Source organism: Pipistrellus hanaki (assembly GCF_964339955.1).
Source record: "Pipistrellus hanaki genome assembly, chromosome: 1".
Lineage (NCBI taxonomy): Eukaryota > Metazoa > Chordata > Mammalia > Chiroptera > Vespertilionidae > Pipistrellus > Pipistrellus hanaki.
In genome coordinates, this window is record NC_140503.1 from 50561280 (window position 1) to 50588985 (window position 27706).

The 27706-nt window shown below is 39.0% G+C and overlaps 1 protein-coding gene across 2 annotated transcripts in view; it reads left to right on the top strand.

Annotated features, from left to right (window-relative positions):
* NEDD4 (NEDD4 E3 ubiquitin protein ligase) overlaps positions 1-27706 on the top strand; it is a 126342-nt gene that overhangs the window by 32019 nt on the left and 66617 nt on the right. The window contains exon 5 of one of the 2 annotated variants that reach the window (XM_084875475.1): positions 15247-15300. In XM_084875475.1, the coding sequence (XP_084731601.1) occupies positions 15247-15300 (54 nt within the window). Of the gene's footprint in view, positions 1-15246; positions 15301-24137; positions 25995-27706 lie in introns of those variants that run through there. The other variant, XM_084875474.1, reaches the window with a different exon arrangement.

Consider the following 27706-nt stretch of genomic DNA (forward strand, 5'->3'; position numbering starts at 1 on the left):
GCAATAATAAATAGATAATATTGTGTGGATCAGTGCTAATTCAGCACAGCTAGATAAAGAACTGAAAATACAGGGTGACTTCCTTTCTGTACAAAGGACATTATGATGTGTGGGCCCCCACTTTCCTCATCTCGTTTATCAATAAATACTTTAATTGAATGCATTCACATAAAAATGTCTATTGAGATAATACACCACAGTGAACACTTGGTTATTGGGCATTCGGCCAAATGGAAATAGTGGTCAGAAGTTGAAGGAAGCCTTTATATCTTTGAGAAAACATGAAGTTCAAAGAAAGTTTTTCTGGAGAACTGCTATGCTTAGAAACAAACAGGGGACACGCCAAATTGAAGTTGGTGCTCAATAGCAAGTTATGGTAAATCTGCAGTCATAGCTGCTCCGATGAGACTGAGGGAGGCAAGTCACAGGAGGGAAAAAGTCCCCTTAGGTGCAGCATACACAGCATGGTCTCTCCACGCCTTCTGTATGAACATGTGAAAAGGCAGCCCCACTCGGTTCCTGCTATTCCCAAGGTGCTTGCTTTGTATCTGCAGTATTCATATTCATCCTATTTTATTTATATAATCTATATATGTTCATATATACTTGCGTTATATTGCAGAAGCAATGCAAGTTGTACATAATAGGTATTTTAATAAAGAGAAATAAAAATCAACCATAATTTAATCTCCATAAAAGCACCACTAATTGTGTGACCTTCTATCAATAGTATTTTTATCCATATATTTATCCTCCTCCACCTACACACACACACACACACACACAGTTAGTGTGATATTTTTTGTGCTGGTTTCCCGGCACTTGCTGATGCAGATAAATGAGGTGGCTACAGTCCCCACCCTCCCTGAAGCTCAGGGTCTGCTGTGGACCCATTTGAACAAGTTTCTCTCATTACCAATGTGTTTGGCATCTATCTATATAAAAGCCAAGCAACCAGAACAATGGAATGGCTGGAATGACCAGTCGCTATGATGTGCACTGAGGTGGCCAACCAGCCCGATGGGGGCCTGGTGAGCTCCCCCCAACCTCCTTCAGCCCCTCCCCCAGCTGGCCTGGCCCTGATCAGCCTCCATTGTGGTGGGCTGGCCAGACTCCACGTGTGCACGAATTTGTGCACTGGGCCTCTAGTTATGAAAATAAAAACCATGTGCTAGGGACTGAATATCAGGGGGATATAAGGGAATCGAGGGGATTCCCTAAATAAATTTAGCAAGTTCAAGAGAGGTCCTCTGAGGAAGTGTGTCATTTGGGTTGCTTTCAGCTTCAAGCAACATCTCTGAAGGAGCATAATGTTGTCCTAAAGAATCTGCACACTCATTATCTCTAATCACAGAAGCACACGTAGAGGAAGGGCGGGGACCGCAGCCGCTGAACAGAGTCACGTCGGACCCAGTCTCTCTGGGATTCTCTTGGCTGGCTGTCCTTGGTCAGGAGATGCTTGCAGCAGTTCCAGACGTCATCGTCTCACCCCTGATGCCCAGAGGCAGAAATAGGAGAGTCTTTCCTCTGGCATTTGTCTGAAAACTTTCCCAAAAATTCCCCCAGGAAACTTTAATTTATATCTCTCGGGCCAGAATTGTGCCATGTGTTTATTTTTTAACCCGGTCCCTGGGGAGGAGAGTGGAGTTACTCTGAGGCTTAGAGGAGTGAGGATTCAGCCCCTGAGGGTGGGGAGCGACACCCATGGTCATCTAGTATTTGAATAAAATCAGAGTCATGTTGGCGAGGAAGTAACCTCATTAATAGCACACTAAGTCAGTGATGGTACATCCGAACAGTGAAGTCCACATCAGCTGTTTGAAAAGACTGCTGTATATGTATCGGCAGAGCATTAATTTCAAAATATGTTAAATGAAGGAACAAAAGTGCTGTACACTGTATGCATGATACACTTTTTTTTAAAATCAAATTTAAAAATGCTTTCTCGAGTGCTGGTATTTGCAGGGGAAAAAATTCTGGAAGGACCAAAGAAACTGTTTACAGTATTTTCTCTGAGGGAGGGACAAGGATAAGAGAGTTTTACAATTCACTATATATCCTTTTCATTGTTTGGGTTTTTCTTTCATGACTATGTATCTATAGTTTATTTTTATATTTATTGATTATAAATAACATTGTATAGAGAAACAAAATAGATATACTACATAAAATAATAAAAATGCCAATACTTTCTATTTATGTAATGCTTTATGCTTATAAAAATATTGACCTAATTCATTTAACTTTTCACACAGTTGTTACTTTATTTTTATTTTTTTTTTTTTAAATTTATTTATTTATTTATTTATTTATTTTTTACATATTTTCTTGATTTTTTTTTTTATTGCCCCCCTCCCTCCCTCCCTCCCACACATCCCCTCCCTCCCCATAGTTTTATGTCCATTGGTTGTACTTATATGCATTTATACAAGTCCTTCGGTTGATCTATTATCTCCCCCTGATATCCCTACCCTCCCCACTGTAATTTGACAGTCTGCCTGTTGCTTTACTTTCTCTATATCTGTCTCTTGGTTCATCAGTTTATAAAGATCTTTATCATCCACCGATGTGTGAGGTCATGTGGTGTTTCTCTTTCGTTGATTGGCTTATTTCACTCAGCATGATGCTCTCCAATTCCATCCAGGTTGCTGCAAATGATGAGAATTCCTTCTTCTTTATGGCAGCATAGTATTCCATTGTGTAGATGTACCATAGTTTTTGGATCCAATCATCTGCTGACGGGCACCTAGGCTGTTTCCAAATTCTGGCTATTGTAGATTGTGCTGCTATGAACATAGGGGTGCATATATCCTTTCTGATTGGTGTTTCTAGTTTCTTGGGATATATTCCTAGAAGTGGGATTACTGGGTCAAATGGGAGTTCCATTTTCAGTTTTTTGAGGAAACTCCACACTGTTCTCCACAGTGGTTGCACCAGTCTGCATTCCCACCAGCAGTGCACGAGAGTTCCTTTTTCTCCGCAACCTCGCCAACACTTGTCGTTTGTTGATTTGTTGATGTTGGCCATTCTGACAGGTGTGAGATGGTACCGCATTGTTGTTTTGATTTGCACCTCTCGGATACTTAGTGACTTTGAGCATGTTTTCATGTGCCTTTTGGCCTTCCTTCTGTCTTCTTTTGAAAATATTCTGTTTAGGTCCATTGCCCATTTTTTAATTGGATCATTCATCTTCCTTTTATTTAGTTGTATAAGCTGTCTGTAAATGTTGGAGATTAAACCTTTATCAGTGGTAATATTTGCAAATATGATCTCCCACACCGTGGGCTTTCTTGTTGTTTTATTGATGGTTTCTTTTGCTGTAAAAAAGCTTTTTATTTTGAAGTAGTCCCATTTGTTTATTTTCTCTTTAGCTTCCATTGCCCTAGGGGCAGTATCAGTGAAGAAGTTATTTTGGCATACGTCTGAGATTTTGCTACCTGTGGATGCTTCTAGTATTTTTATGGTTTCCCGTCTGATGTTTAAGTCCTGTATCCATTTTGAGTTTATCCTTGTGAATGGTGTAAGTTGGTGATCTAGTTTCATTCTTTTGCATGTGTCTTTCCAATTTTCCCAACACCATTTATTGAAGAGACTGTCTTGACTCCATTGTATATTCGTGCCTCCTTTGTCAAATATTAATTGAGCATAGTGATTTGGGTTGATATCTGGGTTCTCAATTCTATTCCATTGATCTATTTGTCTGTTCTTGTGCCAGTACCAGGCTGTTTTGAGAACAGTGGCTTTGTAGTATAGTTTGAAGTCTGGTATTGAGATCCCTCCTACTTTACTCTTCTTTCTCAGAATCGCTGTGGCTATTCGGGGTCTTTTATTGTTCCAAATGAACTTTTGGAGAGTTCTTTCTAGGTCAGTGAAATATGTCGTTGGTATTTTAATGGGGAGTGCATTGAACCTATAGATTGCTTTAGGAAGTATGGACATTTTGATGATGTTGATCCTACCAATCCATGAACATGGTATGTTCTTCCATCTCCTTACATCTTCCTCTATCTCTTTTTTCAGTGTCGTGTAGTTTTCCGCAAATAGGTCCTTTATTTCTTTAGTTAAATTTATTCCTAGGTATCTTAATTTTTTTGGTGCGATGGTGAATGGAATTGCTTTTTTAGCCTCCGTTTCTGTAGTTTCACTATTGGTGTATAGAAATGCCATGGATTTCTTGGCATTAATTTTATATCCTGCTACGTTGCCAAATTCATTTATTAAGTCAATTAGTTTTTTAATGGAGTCTTTTGGGTTTTTTATGTACAATATCATGTCATCTGCAAATAAGGATAACTTTACTTCTTCTTTTCCAATTTGGATGCCTTTTATTTCCTCCTCTTGTCTAATTGCAATGGCTAGTACTTCCAGAACTATGTCAAACAGGAGTGGCGAGAGTGGGCATCCCTGTCTTGTTCCTGTTCTTAGAGGGAATGGTTTTAGTTTTTGCCCATTGAGTATAATGTTGGCTGTGGGTTTATCATATATAGCTTTTATTATGTTGAGGTATGATCCTTGTACTCCCACTTTTTTAAGAGTTTTTAACAGGAAAGGGTGTTGGATTTTGTCAAATGCTTTTTCTGCGTCAATTGATATGACTATATGATTTTTATCTTTCAATTTGTTCATGTGATGTATCACGTTTATTGATTTGTGGATATTGTACCATCCTTGCATTCCTGGAATAAATCCTACTTGGTCATGGTGTATGATCTTTGTGATGTTCTTCTGGAGTCGATTTGCTAGAATTTTGTTGAGGATTTTGGCATCTATGTTCATGAGGGATATTGGCCTGTAATTTTCTTTCATTGAGTTGTCTTTATCTGGTTTTGGTATTAGGGTGATGTTGGCTTCATAGAAGGAGTTCGGAAGTGTTCCTTCCTCTTGGATTTTTTGGAATAGTCTGAGGAGGATAGGTTTTAGTTCTTCCTTGAATGTTTGGTAAAACTCTCCTGTGAAGCCATCTGGCCCTGGGCTTTTGTTTGCTGGAAGCTTTTTGATGACGGTTTCAATTTCTTCCCACGTCACTGGTCTATTGAGATTTTTAGATTCTTCCTGATTGAGTTTTGGCAGTTTGTATTTTTCTAGGAATATGTCCATTTCCTCCAGGTTGTTTAGTTTGTTGGAATAGAGTTGTTCGTAGTATTTTGTAACAATCTGTTGTATTTCGGTGGGGTCTGTTGTTATTTCACCTCTTTCATTTCTGATTTTGTTTATTTGGGTCCTCTCTCTTTGTTTCTTGGTTAGCCTGGCTAGAGGTCCATCAATCTTGTTTATCCTTTCGAAGAACCAGCTCTTGGTTTTGTTGATCTTATGTATTGTTTCTTTGGTCTCTATGTCATTTATCTGTGCTCTGATTTTTGTTATTTCCTTCCTTCTGCTTACACTGGGCTTTTCTTGTTGCTCTTTTTCTAACTCTTTGAGTTGTAGAGTTAGTTCATCTGTTACCATTTTTTCTAGTTTTTTGCAATAGGCTTGTAAGGATATGAACTTCCCTCTCAAAACTGCTTTTGCTGTGTCCCATAGATTTTGGATTGTTGTGTTTTCATTGTCATTTGTTGCCAGGATGTTTTTAATTTCTTCCTTGATTTCTCTGGTAACCCAGTCCTTGTTTAATAGCATGTTGTTTAGTCTCCATGTATTTGATTTCTTTGGATTATTTTTATTGTAATTAATTTCCAGTTTTATGCCACTATGGTCTGAGAAGATGCTTGATATGATTTCTATCTTCTTGAATTTGAATAGACTCTGCCTATGTCCCAAAATGTGGTCTATCTTTGAGAATGTCCCATGTGCACTTGAGAAGAATGTATATTCTGTGGCTTTGGGGTGGAATGTTCTAAAGATGTCAATTAATTCCATCTGGTCTAGTGAGTCGTTTAGGATTGATATTTCTTTGCTGCTTTTTTGTTTAGATGATTTGTCGAAGGGTGACAGTGGGGTATTAAAATCTCCTACTATGATTGTATTGCTATTAATCTCTCCCTTAATGTCCTCCAGCAGTTTTTTTATGTATTTGGGTGCTCCTGTATTGGGTGCATATATATTTACCAGGGTTATTTCTTCTTGTTGGATTGTACCCTTTAGTATTATGAAGTGACCTTCATTATCTCTTGTTATGTCCTTCACTCTGAGATCTAATTTGTCAGATATAAGTATTGCTACCCCAGCTTTTCTTTCCTTTCCATTTGCCTGGAAAACTTTTTTCCATCCCTTCACCCTCAGTCTGTGTGCATCTTTTTTTCTGAGGTGGGTTTCTTGTAGGCAACAGATGTAAGGGTCTTGTTTTCTTATCCAATCTGACACCCTATGTCTTTTGATTGGAGCATTTAATCCATTTACATTTAAGGTTATTATTGATAGGTACTCATTTGATGGCATTTTTATTCTATACCCATGTTCCTTCTTCAATTCCTATTTCTTTATTTTTACAGTAGACCCTTTAGCATTTCTTGCATTGCTGGTTTGGTGGAGATAAATTCCTTCAGTCTTTTTTTGTCTGTGAAGCTCCTGATTTCCCCTTCAATTTTGATTGATAGTCTTGCTGGGTACAGTATTCTTGGATTCAAACCCTTCCTTTGCATGACTTTGTATATTTCATCCCATTCCCTTCTGGCCTGATATGTTTCTGTTGAGAAATCAGTTGCTAGTCTGATGGGGGTTCCTTTGTAAGTAACTTTCTGTCTCTCTCTGGCTGCTTTTAAGATTCTTACTTTGTCGTTGTTGTTTGCCACTTTAATTATAATGTGCCTTGGCGTCTGTCTTCTGGGATTCATTTTGCTTGGGACTCTGCGAGCATCTTGGATTTGTGTGGGTTTTTTCTTCTCTATCTCAGGAAAGTTTTCTGTCATTATTTCTTGAAATACTTTTTCCACGTCTACCTCAGTTTCCTTTCCTTCTGGAACCCCTATTATTCGAATATTATTTTGTTTTGTAATGTCCCAAAGCTCCCGTAGGCTCTCCTCCTGCTTTTTAATCTTTTTTTCTAGAAGCTGCTCTAATTGGGTATTTTTTTCCATCTTGTCTTCTAGCTCACTGATGCGGTCTTCCGCTTCATCTAGTCTACTCTTGATGCTTTCTATTGAGTTCTTCATGGTAGCGATGTCATTTTTCATTTCTTCTTGGTTCTTCCTCAATTCCTGATGGTTCTTCCTCATTTCTTCTTGGTTATTGTCAAATTTCTCTTCCATTCTTTTTAGCCAACCAATAATCATTATTCTGAACTCTTGCTCTGGTAGGCTGCTTGCCTCTGGCTCGTTTACTTCCTTTTCTGGTGATGCCTGCTTTTCTTTCATTTGTGGGGTGTTTCTTTGTCTTCCCATGGTATCTCTTTTCAGGATGTCTGGTTATGTGGTGTTCTTTCTCTTGCGTTAATTTATAGGTGCAAAATACAACACTACCATGTACAACACGAGAGGCACTTAACAGGAATGTATTTACAATATTAATAACCTCTAATAAAGGTAACCCCTAGCGATAGGCAAATTAGGGTATAGGAGAGAAGGAAGGAAGGAAGGTAAAAATAAAATAAAGAAAAATTTAAAAAAAAAAAAGTCAAAGAAGAAATAAAGTAATGACAAAATGAAGTTAGAAAACAGGGAGAAAAAGAAGAGAGAGAGAGAAGAGAGAGAGAGAGAGAGAGAGAGAGAGAGAGAGAGAGAGAGAGAGAGAGAGAGAGAAGAAGCAAACTAAAAAAATGGGAAACAAACTATATATATGTGGAGAAAATTGCCATAGATCAACCACTGAGCCCAGCCAATGCCGGTAACAATACTTGGAGATTAATACAAACTACAATACAATATCCACTATTATTAAGTAAGGTTATGATATACAGAAGTCAAAGAAACAAACAAAAACAGAGGATTTAAAAAAAATTACAAAGCAACAATAACAACACTGGAATAAGCATAACAATTTCACTGAAAAGCACCAATATTCACAATAATCAACCTTCACTCAAACAATGAGAAAAGGATAGAAAGTAGAACCGTTTTTTTTTTTGTGTTTTTTTTAACTAGTTAATATAGTGCAGAGAGTGATATTTATACACTTGTATCAGGGGTTGGAACTTAGATCTATGAGTATAGTGAGAGCTTTAGCAGGGGGTATACAGAAAGAATAGAGGAAAAACTAAAGCCGGAAAGGGATAGGATAAACTGGAGACTAAAAGGTTAAAGTTTAGTAAGAGAGTGATGGGGTAAAGGTCGAATTGAGATAGGGTTGAATGATGCTATAGTAGAGATTAAAATAGAATGAAGGTTACTCCCAATGTAAAATAAAGACGAAGTAAAATGGTACTGGGGAGGAAAAGAAAAAGAAAAAAAAATTGCAAAATAGCAGTAGTAATAGTGAAGATAGAGATTGAAAAATGTAATAATTGAAAAGGTAAAATCAAGTAAGGAAAAAAGAAAAAAAATCGTTTCTGAAGTAAAAGATGTAAAAAATGAAAATTAAATAAAAAATGTAAAAAATGAAAATAAAATAAAGAATAGTATAATTAGCATAAAATTGTCCAGTAGAGTTCAATCACTTCCTCTGTTATTGTATTTGGTATGCCTGGTTCTTGGATCAGAGAGTCTTGCAGTTCCCAGCTTTCCACTGCACCTCAGTTTTGTAAGGTAGTCCTTAATTTTAGGCAGGCTATATCTTAGTTATTTGTGTCCATTTATTTATTTTTGATTAATTAAAAGAAAAAGAAAAAGAAAAAAGAAAAAAAAAAAAAAAAAAAAAAAAAAAGGCAGTTTGTAGTTCAGCCCTTAGGTGTCAGTGTTACTGGTTTGACCTCCCAGACTTTGGTTGCTCTGGCCCTCTTTCTCTCTGGGGGCGGGCCCTCGCAGCTCTCCCGGGCTACAATATAGGCGGGGCCACGGCCGCTCTGGGGGCGGGGCCTCGCGGCGCTCCGGGCCGCGGTGCTCTGGGCCGCACTGGGGCCGGGCCTCGCGGCGCTCCTGGTGGCGCGCTCAGGGCCGCTCTGGGGGCGGGGCCTCGCTGGAGCAATGGCGCTATCGCAGCCTGAACTCTCAGCCTAGCCACGCAAACTCTGACCTTTCTGTGGGTGGTTGAAGAGCTTCCTTGAATCCACCCGCTTGCTCCGATCGGGGCGCCACAGGTGCTCGATGGACTCCTCGGCTGTGGGTTTTCCAGGCCTCAGAGAAGCTGCTCCCTTCCTGGTAGGGTGGCGCCGCCTTTGCGCTGAGCCCGGAGCTCCGGGAGAAGTCGGGAGTGCTGGCCGCTTGGTCAGGAAAAATTGTCCAGCGGACACTTCCTTACCTTCCTAGAGTGATCCGCTGCCCCTTAGCTGCTAATCAACATTCCCTGAGCGACTCAGATGTTGCTTCTATCTGTTTTGGGACCGGGGTCAGAACAAGTCCGTCTGTTCGGTCGCCATCTTCAAGCTCCGCCCACACAGTTGTTACTTTAAAGTGTCCTTACAATATATGTCTACACAAAAACTTGTACATGAATGTTCAGAGCATCATTATTCATTATAGTAGAAAAGTAGGGAAAAAACACACCCAGATGAGTGGATAAACAAAGGGGTTATTTACAAAGAATGGAATATTATTCAGCTATAAAAAGGAATGAAGCCCTAACCAGTTTGGCTCAGTGGATAGAGCGTCAGCCTGCAGACTGAAGGGTCCCAGGTTGGATTCCTGTCAAGGGCATGTACCTTGGTTGCGGGACATCCCCAGTAGGGGGTGTGCAGGAGGTAGCTGATCGATAGTTCTCTCTCATTGATATTTCTTTCTTTTTTTAAAAAAAATATTTTATTGATTTTCCACAGAGAGGAAGGGAGAGAGAGAGAGAGCTAGAAACGTCAATGAGAGAGAAACATCGGCCAGCTGCCTCTTGCACACCCCCTACCGGGGATGTGCCTGCATCCAACGTACATGCCCCTGACCGGAATCGAACCTGGGACCTTTCAGTCCGCAGACCTACGCTCTACCACGGAGCCAAACCGGTTTCAGCTCTCATTGATATTTCTAACTCTCTATCCCTCTCCTTTCCTCTCTGTAAAAAAAATCAGTAAAATATATATTTTTTAAAAAAAGAGGAATGCAGTAATGCTACAACATGGGCGAACCTTGGAAACATTATGCTAGGTGAAAAAAGCCAGTTACAAACTACCACATATTGCATGATTCCACTTATATTAAATTTCTAAAATAGTCAAACTTCTGGAGAAAGAGAGTAGAGGTTACCTGAGAATTGGGCAGGTTGGGAGGAAATTGGGGGTTTCTGCCAACGGGCATTGCCTTTCTTTAGGGGATAATGCAAATGTGCTAAAATTGTGATGGTGGTTACACAGTCCGTGACTATACTAAAAACTCATTGAATTGTACACTTTCAGTGGGCCATTTGTCTGATATTTGAATTAAATCTCAATAAAGCTATTTTTTAAAATATGCCTACGTTGTTTTCCCCAGAACCCACCAGCTAAATTTCCAGGCACTTCAGTTTTTTTTTTTATGAACAGCATGGAATAACTTGACACTTACCAATACTTTTGTTCTTCTTTGAAAATTTGGTAACTCCTCTAGCATGGTTTATTTTCTACTCTTTTATGAATTTACAGATTTAATTGCTTATCCTTTATTCAGGAGACCTATGGTCAATATTTTTATTTCTTCTGCTCTCATCTTTCCTATAAATATGACTCTCTGAACTATTTTTGTGACCATAGGTTTAATCCTATTTTTAATACATCTATAAAAAAAACAAAACACCTCATCAAAGAATTCACACATCGCTTAAAAATGAGCTTCTGTAAAGAGGCTTATAGTGAAAAGCACAGGCTTTGGGGCCCCCTCCTCCCTGCTTCTCTTAAGGGACCACTTTTTAACTGATTCTGTTGGTTTTCTGGTCATTATTCCCGTCTTGCTCAATAGCTCATATATTCATGTCCCAAACTGACTCCCAGCCATAATAGATGAGTCAATAGCCAGCTTATGTTTGGCCAGTAGTTTGGCCCCTCACATACTCTAGGTTGAAAATAATCTTTCCAGAGAAACTTGAAGGCATTGCCTTTACCTCATTGGGCATTGTGTTATAGTTGAAACGTCTGATTTGATAATTGTCTTTATCCCAGGGTTTTAAAATTTCATAGTGACAGGCTGTGTGTGTACAGTTTTAAAAATTCATTGTGTCGGGCCTTTGGTAGACGTTTCAGTTTAAAGACAACTGTTTCTCTTCAGCTCTGAAATTTTATGTGTGAATAATTTCTGTAATAGTGTTCTTTCCTCTGTACACAATGTTGTTTGGGGATTCCAGCTAGTTGGATACAGGGCTGCCCAAACTGAATTCTATCTTTCTCAGCCAGTATCCTCATGTGACCCACAGGACACAGAAAGTGGTTCGAGAGACTTTCTCACATCTTCCAAGGATGGCTTTATTCAGTACCATTGTAGACACATAGGAGAGAAATTAATAGATAACATACAGTGAATGTCTTAGGACAGGGGTCAGCAAGTGTTTTCTGAAAGGGCCAGTTAGTAAATATTTTAGGTGTTTCCAGCCAGGAGGCAATAATTGAGGCTATTTTGTGGGAACTTATGTATCCATTTAAAAATATAAAAAAACATTATTATCTGATGGGCTACAGGAAAAAAAAAAAAAAAAAGCAGGTGGGTGAGTTTGGCCCATATGGCACATAGTTTGCATAACCTAATTCTTCCAAACACCTGTTCAGCAGGCAGTGAGTATAGTCTGTTTCAGTGAATTTGGCTGGGCAGGGGACAGTGGTAGGAGACAGGCCTGGAAAGACAAATTGGACTCAGACCAGAAGCACCATTCCATGCTCAGGTTTGGATTGTATCCTTTAGGCCGTTAGGAATAAGTTTTGAGTTGGCCCAAACTGCCAATCTATCTTTCCTCCAGATTTGGTAGGAAAGATAGATTGAAAGAGAGGATAGTTGTGGGGAAAGTCCGGCTAGGAAGCTATTAGTTATGGCCTGAACCAGGACAACAGAGGCCTCATTAGATCAGACACTATTCCTATTTTCTAAGAACATTCATTGTTTTTTGTTTGTTTGTTTGTTTATTATGTTTTTATTGATTTCAGAGACAGGAAAGGAGAGGGAGAGAGAGAGAGAAACATCGATGATGAGAGAGAATCATTGGTTGGCTGCCTCTTGAACGCTCCCTACTGGGGATCAAGCCCGCAACCCAGGCATGTACCCTACCTGGGTCAATGCTCAACCACTGAGCCACATGGGCCGGGCTAGAATTCATTTTTATATTTAATGTCTACAGTGTCTGCCAGGTACTTTGAGAGACACTGAGACTTCTGATTTCCTCCTCAAAATGTTTTTCGTGGCATTGTCTCCCTCCGTATTCTCCCAGGGACAGTCCTAGGCAGAGCTCTCATTCCCTCAGGGGTTCCGGATTGGAGAGGGTGCAGGCTGGGCTGAGGGCACTCCAACCCCCGTGCATGAATTTCGCGCACCGGGCCTCTAGTTTAAGAATAAAGTATACATTATGCTTCACTGAATATATGTTATACTTCAAGTAAAAACAGTTAGCCCCAGAGTTCCGCAGTGTGGTGTCTTTGGGCACATCACTGCAGGTAAAATCAGGATTATGTTCTCAGAAGGAAGTGAGGGTGGACATTGGGTTAGATATCTAAGTAGCTCTGTCACACAGATTTTTATAAGGGCTATCAATACTTTTGATAGGTAAAGTATTAAGATATCACTTTTTTTTTTTAATGCAATATATTTTACCATAGGGAAAAATCATCCCAAATGTGAGAATTTTGTATACATCGTCTTGTATTAGCATGAGTAGGGAAATATATTTATCATAGGGAAAATAATTCTAGTGTTTCACTTCCTGTGTTTTTCCTTTTTACTCACACACAGTATTTTGCTTCTGATACGTCTGGTCACCAAACCTGTGGAGGTTCTTTTCCCCACACCAGGCAATTCTATGCGACACCCGACCGAGTGGCCTACATTTTAACACAATCCTGACACTACCTTCCGGGAAACAGTGGCAGATCCCACAGGTTCAGGGCTCAGCCCCACAAGCCTGACCCCATTTCAGATACCAGTCCCAAGTGGTAGGTCCCCAGGTTACCCTCAACCTCTGCCTGACTTGGCTAGAAATCATGTTCCCATGACCCCCTCCTCAAGTTCCGTTAATCTGCCACAACAGCTCGCAGCACTCAGAGAAACACCTATGTCTGCCAGTTTATTAAAGGAAATAGTAGAGAATACAGACAAACAGCCAGGTGAGGGGACACACAGGGTAAGGTCTGGGAGGGTACCTGTGGAGTTGGTGTGTACCACCCTTATGGTACATGGATGTGTAAACCTGAGGCTCTTCAAACTCTTTTGGGATTTTTTTCTGGAGGCTTCACCATGTAGGCATGATAGATCATTAATTCCATTTTCAAACCTCCTCTCTTCTCAGGAAAATGAGGGCTGGGATTGAGAATTCCAAGCTCCCAGTCATGGCTTGTTCTTTCTGGTGACCAGCCCTCATCCTGGAGCCACCCAGAGTCACCTCGTTAGGATAAACGACACCCCTATCACCCAGGAAATTACAAGCGTTTCAGAAGCCCTGTGTCAGAAACCAGGCAGATCTCTATCTCTGTCTCTATATATCTTTAGCTATATATATAGATACATTTCTATTATCTTACACATTTTAACCTGTATAAAATGTGTGAGATAATCTATTGATATATGTATAAAAGCCTAAGTGACCATTACATCCAAACGACTAGAATGACTGGAGTGACTGGTTGACTGGTCGCTATGACACACACTGACCACCAACTGCCCATGGTCCCTCCTCCCAGCTGGCCAGCCCCCCAACTGGCCAGCCAACTTCCCATAGTCACTCCTCACTGCCCACTGGCCCTCCCATAGGCCCCAGTTGGGAGGCAGGCTGGCCAACCTCCTGGGGTACCTCCCCCCGGCTGGTCGGCCCTCCATAGGCCTTGATTGCTAGCCAGGCCAAGGGACACCATCCATGCCTGAATTTGTGCACTGGGCCTCTAGTATATGTATAAATATTATTAGAATTTTTTTTATATCAAACACTTTAAAAATATAATTTAAACATTGTTTCAATATTCTCTTAATTTCAGTTGTACAACATAGTAATTACAACATAGTAATTAGACATCAAATAACTTACTAGGTGACCATCCCAATAAGTCTAGTACCCATCTAACCCCATGCATAGTAATTACGATAGTATTGACTACATTCCCTATTCTGTACTTTACATCCCAATGACTGTTTTGAACTGGAAATTTGTACTTCTTAATCTCTTCACCTTTTTCACCCAGTCCCCCAACTCCCTCCTATTGATGGCAACCATCAATTTGTTCTCTGTATCTATGAGTTTGTTGATTTTGTTTATTTTTTTTTAATTCTACATAAAAAGTGAAAGCATATGGTATTTGTCTTTGATTTATTTCAAATATCAAGTAGATTTTGTTGAAATACTTCAGCAAAAATGGAAGCATCAGCTTTGAAAAATAAAATACTGCATGTTAATTTTTAGTCATGTGTAAAATATAAACAGTAAGCGAAAACTCAGTTTATACTTTTTGACTGCTTCTATACTTTAAAAAAAATATATTTTATTGATTTCATAGATGAAGGGAGAGAGAGAGATAGAAGCATCAATGATGAAAGAAAATCATTGATTGACTGTCTCCTGCATGCCCCACACTGAGGATTGAGCCCGCAACCTGGGCATGTGCCCTAACTGGATATCAAATGGTGACCTCCTGGTTCATGGGTGGATGCTCAACCACTGTGCCATGCCAGTGGGCTGTACTCTTTATAGTAGAAACAATAAATTCCTTTATCAAGTCAGTACTAAAAGGATTCAGACACTAGTTGCAATAAAAGCAACACCTAGTCTGGGTAGTTTTAATCTGATCAATATGAAGTGAGTAAATAAAGTTGATAATAAGAGTTTTAAATCTAGTCCATATTTTTAAGTGCAGGCAAACACTTAAATAAATTTTTAAAATGTTTTTTTACTTCCATTTATCCAATTTTGGATAAATATGCAACTAAATCCACTTTTCTGTTATGGTAAAACCATTAGAAGGCGGGGGACATGTGACTGGCCTGCTTTTGTATTAAGTATCCCCTGAAATTGAAAATCCCAGTATCTTGGAAAGAATAGGAATTAGGAAATGGCAACCATTTCAGGCATTTATTCAGTCTCTGTGGGGATGTCCGCTTGTCATTAAAGGACGATTGTGTTTCTCTTCCTTAGGTCCATCCTCAGCAGCACCGGCTTCTTTTTGAAGTATTTGATGAGAATCGGCTGGTAAGTTTTATTGTATGGGTGAGAGATATGAAGCAAAGGTGTATTTCAGCCAAGCAGCAAGGAAATGTGGTTTGGGAATCTGTGACAATATGGAGATGATGTGGGATGGTTATGGAGAATCTGGGAAATACGGTGAGGTAGCTACAATTGTTTTTCTCTTTCCATTCTCCTCCCAGGTCCCTCTCCTGATTGTCAATTATCAGTAGGTTCAAGGTCTTCCTCAAAGCCTGTTGTGACAGGAGATGACAGGAAAGCCAGCCTCTTTGTCTTGCCTTCTCCGTCTCTCATCCTTGTACCCTGGTCAGTGGTCCAGGGAGTCTTGGGTTATGTCTCCTCACTCCAGTGGATTTTGGGGGGTTACCTGTATCCGGTTACAACATCCTATCCACTCTCTTATCCCCACTCAGCTATGGAGGAAAGCTATCTTCTTTACATCAGTAAAATTAAGTCCTCTAAAAGATCATCAGCTCTTACAGAAGCAAAAGGCAAAGTTAAACCTGACTTTATTTTTTTTTAATGATAGTTATAATTTCTGATTTCCTAAAGACTATCTTGCCGCTCTTTCCTCTTCCTAATTTTCTCTCTTTGGGATCCTATTTCAAACCTTCTTACTCATGTTAATCCTGTAAAACTTGAATATGAAGGTATCAGAACGGGGTTATGTGTTCAAAGCTTATCTGTGATTAAACAGAAGCATCAAAAAAAATTAAAGTTTTATTCATTTTAACAAAGACACTGGGTTTTGTTTTATTTTTTTATTTTATTTTTTTAAAAAATATATATTTTATTGATTTTGTACAGAGAGGAAGGGAGAGAGATAGTTAGAAACATCAATGAGAGAGAGTCATCGATCAGCTGCCTCTTGCACACCCCCTACTGGGGATATGCCCGCAACCAAGGTACATGCCCTTCACCGGAATCGAACCCGGGACCCTTTGGTTCCCAAGCCGACGCTCTATCCATTGAGCCAAACCGGTCTCGGCTTCTTTTTTTTTTTTTTTTTTTTTTTTAAATATATTTTATTGATTTTGTACAGAGAGGAAGGGAGAGAGATAGAGGGTTAGAAACATCGATGAGAGAGAGTCATCGAGGGTTTTGTTTTTTTAAAGAATCTGTTTAGTATTAGACTACATAATGTGTTTTTTTCTTATATAAATTGTAACTATACTAGTAACTGAAAATATTTCAAATTAATTCTATTAACTAGGCCTATACTATGCAGTTGTCCTTTTTTTTTCCCTACCAAAGTGGATTTCATTACTGACTGGCAATCTGATATTTTAAGGCTGAGTGGCAGATGTAGATGATTTGGTTATCAATATGGTCAGTTGCAGAGGTGTTTGTTTTTTTTAAAAAAAATATTTACCCAAGGATATTTTTTTCAATTGATTCTCAGAGAGAGAGAGAAGAGAAGGAAGAGGGGGGGGGGGGGGGGGAGAGAGAGAGAGAGAGAGAGAGAGAGAGAGAGAGAGAGAGAGAGAGAGAGAGAGAGAGAGAGACATTAGTGTGAGAGAGACACATTTGTGCCGCACCAGCACAGCCAAGGGTTCAGGGAACCTGAGGGAGGGCTGGTGAAGGATGAAGAAAAGACAAAGAGAATAAGCTGGGTCTAGGTGGCTCTTCTGTGGGTGACTGAGACCACAGAACAGATCCACACTGCAAGCTGATGCTTTATTTTATAGTCAGAGGTAAACAAGGTAATTTACAATGTTCTTGTAAGTTTTGCTTGTTTTGGCAGCACTTGCTGCACCTCCCACAGCCCCTTACCTACCCAGGAAAGATCTAGGGAACCGTCACAAGATCAAGCTTAATTATGCTAAGAGGGCTGTACCCTCTCAGCTGGGACTTGTTTGTGGCTTTGCCTAGGTCAGTCCGAGGCTTAACCCTATAATTGCTCCCTATACACATTGACTGGTTGTCTCCCAGATGTGCCCCTACCAGAGCCAGAGGTCAAACCCGTAGCTGAGGTAGATGCCCTTGGCCAGGAATTGAACCTGAGACCCTTTGGTCCCAGGGCTGACATTCTATGCATTAAGCCAGTGGTCGGCAAACTCATTAGTCAACAGAGCCAAATATCAACGATGGAAATTTCTTTTGAGAGGCAAATTTTTTAAACGTAAACCTCTTCTAATGCTACTTTCTCAAAATAGACTCGCCCAGGCCATGGTATTCCGTGGAAGAGCCACACTCAAGGGGCCAAAGAGCCACATGTGGCTCATGAGCCACAGTTTGCCAACCACTGCATTAAGCCAAACCATCCAGGGCAATTGCAGAGCTTTTTTCCTGTTTATATTTTTGTTTTTTCCATAGAATAGCCAATGTTTTTTCCCCTCTGTCTCCACAAAGCTGTTGTCCTTCTAGATAGGACCAGATGAAATTTAGTACTGACATTTTAAAATTGTGAATATACATACAAAAAGTATAACATAATTTTTAGTTTAAATAATAAGACAGATATCTGTGCATTGTATTACTCAACTTAACTAGAACATTACCAAAATCTTCAACCCCCCCCCTGCATCCCTTCCCAATATCATCTCCTTTTCTTCCCCCACAGGTAGAATATCACCTTAAATATTGTGTTTATAATTTTTTTGCTTTAAATATTTTTATCATGCATATATGTATTCCTAAAAAAAAACATAGTTTCCTGCCAAAACCGGTTTGGCTCAGTGGATAGAGCGTCGGCCTGCGGACTGAAGGGTCCCAGGTTCGATTCTGGTCAAGGTCATGTACTTTGGTTGCGGGCACATCCCCAGTAGGGGGTGTGCAAGAGGCAGCTGATTGATGATTCTCTCTCATCAATGTTTCTAACTCTCTATCTCTCTCCCTTCCTTTCTGTAAAAAATCAATAAAATATATATTAAAACACACACACACACAAAATCAGTTTTATTTTGCATATTTTTAAATTTATTAAAACAGTATCACTCTGTATATTCCTCTGTGGCATCGATTTTGGTTAATGTTATATTTGTCAGATTGATCCATAGTACATTTTCACTGATGCATAGTTTTTCTTAATCTGATAATCCCATAATATCTGAATTTATGCATTTATCCATCTTAATAATGTTAGTGTTGTTCTAGGTTGTTTTTTTTTTAATTTTAATTTTTTAATTTATTTGTGGTTTTTTTTTGTTTTTTTTTGCTATTACCAATTGATAAAAATTCTTGCTATGTTTCCTGAGCATATCTCTAAGATTCATATTTAGGGTTGAATTGCTGGGTTGCAGTATTACTGTGTTACTTTTCTGTTGTTATTGACACTGAGGTGAATTTCTCCCTGATTTTTGGGTGCATTCTCTGTGTGTTGTGTGCATTGTCCACAAGGAGGAATAGCTCGTATTTGTGCTTTTCACACTAGTTGTCTAGGCTTTCTTTGCCAGTAACTTCAGTATGGCAGGACTCTTTCTTTGTAGCCAAAATTGACATTCTCATGTTCTGATCCGTGCATTCAACTCCGTGAGTGTTTAATATGGATAGAGTATTTCACAGGGAATCAGGATGTGTCCAAAGGAAAAAAAGAGCATTGTCTCTGATATTAATGAGGTATATTTCTGGAGTTGTAAGCATGATATATAAAAAACTTAAAAAACCTTTAAAGCTGAAAACAAAAACAAAAGAATGCATTGATTGGGATAGTATAGATTTCCAAACCAAGTCCTACCTGCTTGTAGCCCTGGACAAATCATTCAATCCTTCTGAAAATATTTTCTCTTGTTTAAAAAAATGGTGATAACAACATTTGCCCTACCTATCTGATGAGTATATTGTGATGATAAAATTAGACATTGGCTATCAAAGCACTCAGAAAATTTTCCATCATGATTCAAAAATAAATTGTTATTTGACATTCATGGCTCTCTGATACCATATATTTCATATTAACCAAGGTATACCATTAAAATGTCTGCTATGCTACATACTCCGCTGTGCCTTAGAAACACAGCTTTTCTCAAGCTCACTTTACTAGAAAAAGGGAGCAAGAAATAATTAGAACAGGGTGGTATGTGTCATTATAATCCTCTGATTTGTTGCTAGTTCTAGCAAGAAGCCGAAATGTACACATTACCTAAGATGTCATACAAACTATAGCCATTTGTAGAGTAACAGGCTTGATTATATAGCAATAAATGTTCTATTCCACTGTAAATGTCATTTTACCTTTATTGTCCTGTAGCATTCAGAACTAAATTAAGAATGTATTCATTTCCTAGAAAATTCTCTTTGGAAATGTACATTGAAGAGAACAAACATGATTTTTTAAAGAATATTTTTATGGATTTAAGAGAGGAAGGGAGAGGGAGAGAGAGAGATAGAAACATTAATGATTGGCTGCCTCCTGCATGACCCCTACTAGGCATGTGCCTTGATCTCTCCTTACATGGGACAACATTCAACCAACTGAGTCACATTGACCAGGGCCACTGCAAAATTTTCAAGCATCATTTTTTGTCCAGCTGTAGTGCTTTTTGTATTTCTTTAGAGTAGTAGCTGGATCAACTTAAAAAGTCCTATATACCTCCTTATTTAAGTTTATTCCTAGCTATCTTAATTTTTTTTGGTACGATGGTAAATGGGATTTTTCAAAATATATATATATTATTGATTTTTACAGAGAGGAAGGGAGAGAGATAGAGAGCCAGAAACGTTGATGAGAGAGAAACACCGACCAGCCACCTCCTGCACACCCACCACTGGGGATGTGCCCGCAACCAATGCACATGCCCTTGACCAGAATCGAACCTGGAACCCTTCGGTCCACAGACCGACACTCCACCACTGAGCCAAACCGGTTTCGGTGGGATTGCTTTTTTAATTTCTCTTTCTGTAAGTTCACTTTTGGTGTATAAAAATGCCATATATTTCTTGGTGTTAGTTTTGTATCTTGCTACATTGTCGAATTCATTTATTAAGTCTAATAATTTTTTGATGGAGTCTGTAGGGTTTTTTTATGTACAGTATCATGTCACCTGCAAATAATGACAGTTTTACTTCTTCTTTTCCAATTTGGATACCTTTTATTTCTTCTTCTTGTCTAATTGCTATGGCTAGCACTTTCAGTACTATGTTGAATAGGAGTGATAAAAGTGGGCATCCCTATCTCATTCCTGTTCTTAGGGGAAATGGTTTTGGGTTTTGCTCATTGAGTATGATGTTGGCTGTAGGTCTGTCATATATGGGTTTTGTTATGTTTAGGTATGTCCGCCCTATTCCCATTTTGCTGAGGGTTTTTTGTTTTGTTTGTTTGTTTTTTATCAAGAAAGGATGTTGGATTTTGTCAAATGCTTTTTCTGCATCAATTGATATGAGTATGCGATTTTTATCTCTCAATTTGTTTATGTGATGTATCACGTTTATTGATTTGTGGACATTGTACCATCCTTGCATTCCCTGAATAAATCCTACTTGGTCTGAGGAGGATAGGTTTTAGTTCTTCTTTGATGTTTGTTAAAACTCCCCTGTGAAGCCGTCTGGCCCTGGGCTTTTGTTTGCTGGAAGCTTTTTGATGACTGCTTCAATTTCTTCCAGTTATCTGCCTATGGAGATTTTTAGATTCTTCCTGATTGAGTTTTGGAAGGTTGTATTTTTTTAGGAATATGTCCATTTCCTCTAGGTTGCCTAGTTTGTTGGAATAGAGTTGTTCATAGTATTTTTTAAACAATCCTTTGTATTTCTGTGGTGTCTGTTGTTATTTCACCTCTTTCGTTTCTGATTTTGTTTATTTGAGTCCTCTCTGCTTCTGGGTGAGCCTGGCTAGAGGTTCATCATTCTTGTTTATCTTTTCAGAGAACCAGCTCTTGGCTTCATTGATCTTTTGTATTATTTTTTTGGTCTCCATGTTATTTATTTCTGCTCTTTATTATCTCCTTCCTTCTACTCACGCTGGGCTTTTCTTGTTGCTCTGTTTCTAATTATTTAAATTGTAGAGTTAGATGATTTATTACCTTTTTTTGGGGGGGGGGGGAGGAGGTAGGCCTGTAGAGCTATAAACTTCCCACTCAGGACGGCTTTCACTGTGTCCCAAAGATGATTTTGGATTGTTGTGTGGAGAGCATTGTGCTAAGCAAAATAAGCCAATTAGAGAAAGGTAAGTATCACATGATCTCATTCATTTGTGGAATATAATCAACAACATAAACTGATGAACAAAAACAGATCCAGAAACAGAGAAGCATTGGTCAGACTGTCAAATCTCAGAGAGAAGGTAGGGGAGGGTGGGGATAAAGGGGAGAGATCAATTAAAGGACTTGCATGCATGCATATAAGCCTAACCAATGGACATAGAAACCAGGGGTGTGAGGGCATGAGTGGGGGGGCGGGGAAAGGGGTGCAATGCGGGGATAAGGACATATATGTAATACTTTAATCAATAAATTTTAAAAATCCTATATAATGAAAGGCTGATTTGCAAATTGTCCCCTCGGGAGTTCGACCGATCAGGAGTTTGACCGCTTGCTATACTGTATGGAGAATGAAGGCCCCAGCTGGTGGCTGGCAGCCAGGGGAAAGATGGCCCCAGTTGGCCCTGATCACCGGCCAGGCCTAGGGACCCTACCCATGCATGACTTTTGTGCACCGGGCCTCTAGTGTGTGTGTGTGTGTGTGTGTGTGTGTATGGAAAGAAAGCATTCGGCAGCTAGAGTTACTGCGGTGACCATTCATCCATCTGTCCAGCCACCTCTCTGGTGTTAGTTACTTCATGCTTACTTTGTGCTCAGCATGAGCTCAGAAGAAATGTTTAGTTATGGTCCTCACACTTCTGGAGGCTTAAAATCTAGTTAGGGGACATGAAACTGGTGTTTATAGTGAAGCTTACCAAAGAGAAAACATTTATCTGGCCAAATACTTGAGGTTCATTATTTTATATGAACAACCAGGGGAGCTTTTCTTGCTTATGAACTGGAAGTTTTAAGTCACAGGCATGAGCAGTTAGATCTCACTGATTAGATCTCTGTTAGAAGTGATCCATCCTTTAAATTATTAGATCCCTAACTTAATTTAAGAAGGAAAGCTGAAGTCATTTGAAAGCAAAGTGAAAAGATTATGACTTTCCTTCTATAAAGAAAAAGTAAGGGAATATTTACTGAACCTGTAAAACTATAAAGGCAATAGATTATGTAGAACCAAAAATGTAATAATTTTATTATTAAATTTATAATTTATTGTGTACATTCTGAAACATGGCACTGTTTTGTTTTATTCTAGTCGGAAATATAATTTAAATTAATTTCTTGTTTTTATTTTTCCCTGTCTTAATTGGTTTAAAAAACTGTTTAGAAAATTTTGACTGAGAACAGATCTGTCTTATGGAGTTTTCTTTTTTAAACAAAGTGCAAGTATATATTTTACATATTTGCTTTTACTTAGAGAGAGAAAAAAAACCTTACTTAGAAAAATACAACCTGGGTGTAGTACCCTGTGGTGTAAACAACTGAACTATTTTACTTTCCTATGAATGAGCCAGTATATATTTATTACTGCAGTTCCAGCTATAAAATTCAGGTAAGGGGTTTAAATATACCCTAGAGTATTATTTAAAAATAAATTTGTTTCAAATAGGGTACCAGCCTTGGTCTATGACATTTGGGACAGAAATTAAAATATTAAACTTTTATTACCTAGTAAACTGAAAATAAAGTAAAGGTTAAATAAATACAAAGCAGAAAAAAAATATATGTACAAAATCACAACCCCTGAGAGGACAAACAGTCTACTGTTCTCCACTATGAGAGCTTTATCAGCAGTAGTAATTCCACCGCGGGGGCAGTGCTAGTACTAAAAAATGTAAACAAGTATGAACTTTGTTTATATAAAGAAATAGGCAGCATGGTGTGTGTGTGTTTCGTTGTAGATATCAAACAGCTAAATGGATTATTTCAGTGCACCAGTAGGGGCCAGCAAAGAGTTCTTAAGAGTTTTTCAGAACAGAATTGGCATTGAGATATGTTTATTTGATGTGTTAAATTCTTTTTCGACTTCTTTACTTACCAAAACACTCCCTTAAGTGAATAAATCGCAGAGACAGTGGAATAAAATACCTTGTGTGCTCAAACTATATTGGGGAATAGTTTTTCTGTCTAATCTGCATATATTTTTAATGGAATGTTTGCTTATGCTATTTCTTGGCAGAGTTTTAATAGTCAAAATATAAATGGCATCGTTTAAAGACTGTACTACTTGGCTGGAATAGGCCCCAAAATTATAGGAGAAAATGCTTGGTGACAGCTTCTCTTAAACTTTTTTTTTTCCCCCCCTCTCAGCCGTATGCTCAATTTTTGTAATAGTATTACTAGGCAGATTTTGTGTTTCTATCCTTCAGCTTTCACTTTGAATAAGAAGTTTTTTTTTGGAAGCTAAAATATTTATCTGTTTGATCTCATGCTACATTTTAAATGCACACCACAGTTTTGGTATTTCCAAATTGCATAACTGTTGGAACTTATCTTTAAAAAAAAATGTAACAGTCTCTATTCCTTTCTACATTAACTAACTTGACTAGATTCCTAGTATGGCTACTATTTGGAAATTCAATCCTCGATTTGATACTCAATTACATGGGGTTTCATTCCTACCAACTTCCTGTAATTCTATCCCTATGGGTAAAAATATTAGTGGTCAAACTGCGCTGGGAAAAAAGTATAGGCGCTGCGATTCGCGTGGTTAAATGTTCATTTAATAGAGCTGGGGTGAAGAAGAAAATACCGTTTCGACTGGAAATGCTAGAAGATTGTTGTTCTTGTGTTACTCATTCATGCAAATTGGAGAAGGTATAATTGAAACAAGGTTGGCAGTGTGTGAGGCAGTGTGCTCGCTGCAGCTGAGCTCAGCTGAAAGGTCGCTGGAAATCAAGTGCTTTGTGACTGAAGGCATTCTGACTGCGAGCAATTCAAGTCATTCTGGAAGCGTCCGTCTCGGCAATGGGCCGTGTCTTTCCTCCGGTGATAGCTGGTATCTCATGTTTTACTTGGGGATAAAGACGACCGTTTAACAGCCCTATGCAGGCACCGCAAATGATTTTTTCTCTCGACGCAGCGCAGCTGCTGCGAGCCTGTCTCCCGACAGCGATCTTTGTTATGACTTTCAGCCCTTAACATGTTTGGAAATGAGAACAAATGGCACAGAGCTTACGATTGCACTTTGCAGCCCGGAGAAGCAGTACTTACCCTCTGTCAGAACCCTCCGGAGATGACTCGGATAGCGACGGCCCCATGGGCTTCCGGAGACCCGCACGGATCTCAGCGTCCAGCGTCGTTCAGATGAAGCTGACTCCCAGGCAGACGGCACTGGCTGCTCCGTTATTAAAGGAAAACGTGACGTCTCAGGAGAGACCCTCTGCTCCTTCACCTGAAATTGTCCATAAAAAGAGCAGCTGCCTACAGATCTCCCTGCAGCCAGCAAGGTACGGTAGCTGTCTCCAGCCTAGCAGTGCCTTCGCGGATGGTGAGGATGCTTCGCTTGCCTGTGTCCTGAAGGATGATGGCACGGAGGACGGCGGGGCCGTGGTGGACAGTGAGCTGAGTGCCGTGAATGAGGACCACTTTCTGAGCAGCCCTGCCCTTGGCAGCGGCAGCCTGAGCAGCTTTTCCACCAGTGAACACGGGTCTTACACCAGCACCGGCAGCGATTATGGGTCGTGCACCAGCATCACAAGTGGAGGTTCGTACGCCAACAGCATCGTCAGCGACAGCAGCGGTTACTATACCTTCCCGCCGCCGACGGAGGAGACGTTTTTTGGTGGGAATGTGTCTTCGGACAGCACCTCCAGTAGAAGTGTGCCACACAGGAATATCACTCCGTGTGACATTTTCCCAAGAAGCACCAGCACAATTCCTTTTGTCGAGGATGACTTGGAGCATGGCCTCGAGATTATGGCCCTGTCGGCCAGCAGAGACTCCAAAGTCCCTCTCAAACGCTGCTCCTCCTTAGTCATTTTCCCCAGGAGTCTTTCCAACACCCCGCCCATCTCTCCCACAGGTACAGGTACGCTCCCGAGCAAAGGATCCTATCAGACCTCGCACCAGCTGGTGATTTCTCCCGGTGAAGGCGCCCACAGCGAGGATGGTGCTGGCACCAAGGGATTCCTCTCCACAGCTGTCAACGGGCTCCGGCTCTCCAGGGCGGTCGGTACCCGCGGGGAAGCCAGAGACATCCGGCCACTTCACGGGAAGGGCCCCTCACAGAGGAAAATGGCTATCGCAGATAATAGTCCACGCCAGACGGTCTCTGAAAAACCACCGGGAGGATATTCCTGTGTCTCCGTGCATGTCACCCAACAGAAAGCGGCCACGTTAGATTGCGAAGCTGCGAATGGTGATTGTAAACCAGAGATGCCTGAAACTAAGCTTCACTCTGATTCAGAGTCTAGGGAGCTTACAGACAGGACATCTGCATGTCTACCCTCCTTCCTGAAGGCAGATTACCAAAGAAATAGCCATGGACCGTTGGAAAGACCAAATTTACAAATCAACAAAAACCATTCTATTCTACAAAGAAGTATTTCGTTGGGAGGAACTTACCCAAATGTTTCCTGTTTATCCAGCCTTAAGCACAGTTGTTCTAAAGGGGGACCATCTCAATTACTCATAAAGTTTGCATCTGGAAATGAAGGTCAAGTCGAAAATTTACCAGGTGACAGCAACAGAAGTTTGACAAACCAACTATCTAAATCTTCGAAGCATTCTTGTAAGGTAAGTTTCCTTTGGTCTCGGTAAATGTTAATTTATATTAGAATAACTATGAAATAGTTGGTTAAAATTTATTATAACTAAACAGTTTTATATACTTTTCTGGCCCTTTGCTAGCAAATATTTTTGTAGTAATGAGCTTTATATTTGTAAATCTAAAGAACCGCCTATAATTTGTCACTCTATTTTAGCAATGTAGAAAATACTCATTAAAAAAAAAAAAACTTTCCAAAATGATGTAGGCCATAAAACATTTCTGTAGCATAAAAATAAGCTTTAAATAATAACACTTTACCTTGGTTTATTTATTTTTCCCTTCCCTCAAGTGGCATCATATTTTAATGTGTAACTTCATTTTTTATTCCATATTTCAAAATGCTCATTTAGTACTCTTCCCTTCTTAATCATTGTGAAATAAAGCAAAATGTAGAATGCATATTTAAAATATTTTTAAATAACTTATGTGAAAATCTTATTATAAATGAACATGGAGAAAACTATGTGTGTGTGTTTTAACATGATTTTATTAGATCATTGTTAAAAACTATTGTGTTCATCTTTGAAGCAGAGGAAAAATAAATGGCATTTTCATTTGTATATACCCTTAACCACAGGAATTTTGTTTCCACCCTATTTTTCTTTAGTTACCAGTTAAGACTGCCTTCTAGAATATAGCTTACTCCTTCAACAATATTAAACTTTAAATTTTATATATTTTAATTTGGTTTCAATTGCTAGGTATTTCTCATAATTTTCTAAGGTACCTATTAATTTGTTCTTATGTTAATTTTGCTTTATTTTATTATTAATTTAACTCTAATGAATCTTAACCAAAATATTTCTTTATGTAATGTGGCCTTTCCAAAGTATCTTAAGTGTTTGGACCTTAAATTTAAAAAATTTTTGTATTTGGAAGGTCTTGCCAGGATATTAAAGCATTTTTAATACCGGAAAATTTAAAAAAATTTTCTGACTAAAGCAATTTTAGATGACAGTACAAAACAAATTTTTTTTTTTTGCGGGGGGAGGGGAGTGGAAACTTATCAGTTTATCTGTGTTTATATAACACTCAATATCTATATTAAAGATTAAAAATACTTCTGAATAGGTAGCTTAAAGTATATAAAATATTCAGCAATTGTTAGTTTGTTTTCTCTCTTTTGAAATCTGGTAAATATAATCATTGTTACCCAATACCCAGATGTTAATATAAGCAGCTATTTTACTGAAGATGAAAAAGGTCAGATTTCATATGCTGATCTATTTTTTAGAATTGGTAATTCTCTTTACAAAACTGTTTAAAAATTAGCTTTTAGGAGAAGACAGTCTATTTAACTATTTTGACCCCTAAAAGAAAGCAATGAAGTGGTACTTTAAAGAATCATATATTAATAGTTTGCTATTTGAATTTACATGTACCTTGTAAATTTATTTTACTTTTCATGAAGTCATTAATCTGCAAGGAATAATTAACCTAGAAATACTTATAGAAATATCCTTAAAATAGATTATTTTGTGGCAGTGGTATAGTTTGTTGTTGTTTATGCTTTTGAAAATAGTATTTTTAATGTTTTTAATAAAGTGTGACTAAGTACTTTGCATGGCTAAAAATATGCAGTTTTATTGGTTTTATTTAACTTAGTAAGCTTACAAATATTTTTTTGTGTGACAGCCAAATGCCTACCTTTGTGCAGATTCTATTTTTTGGGTAGATT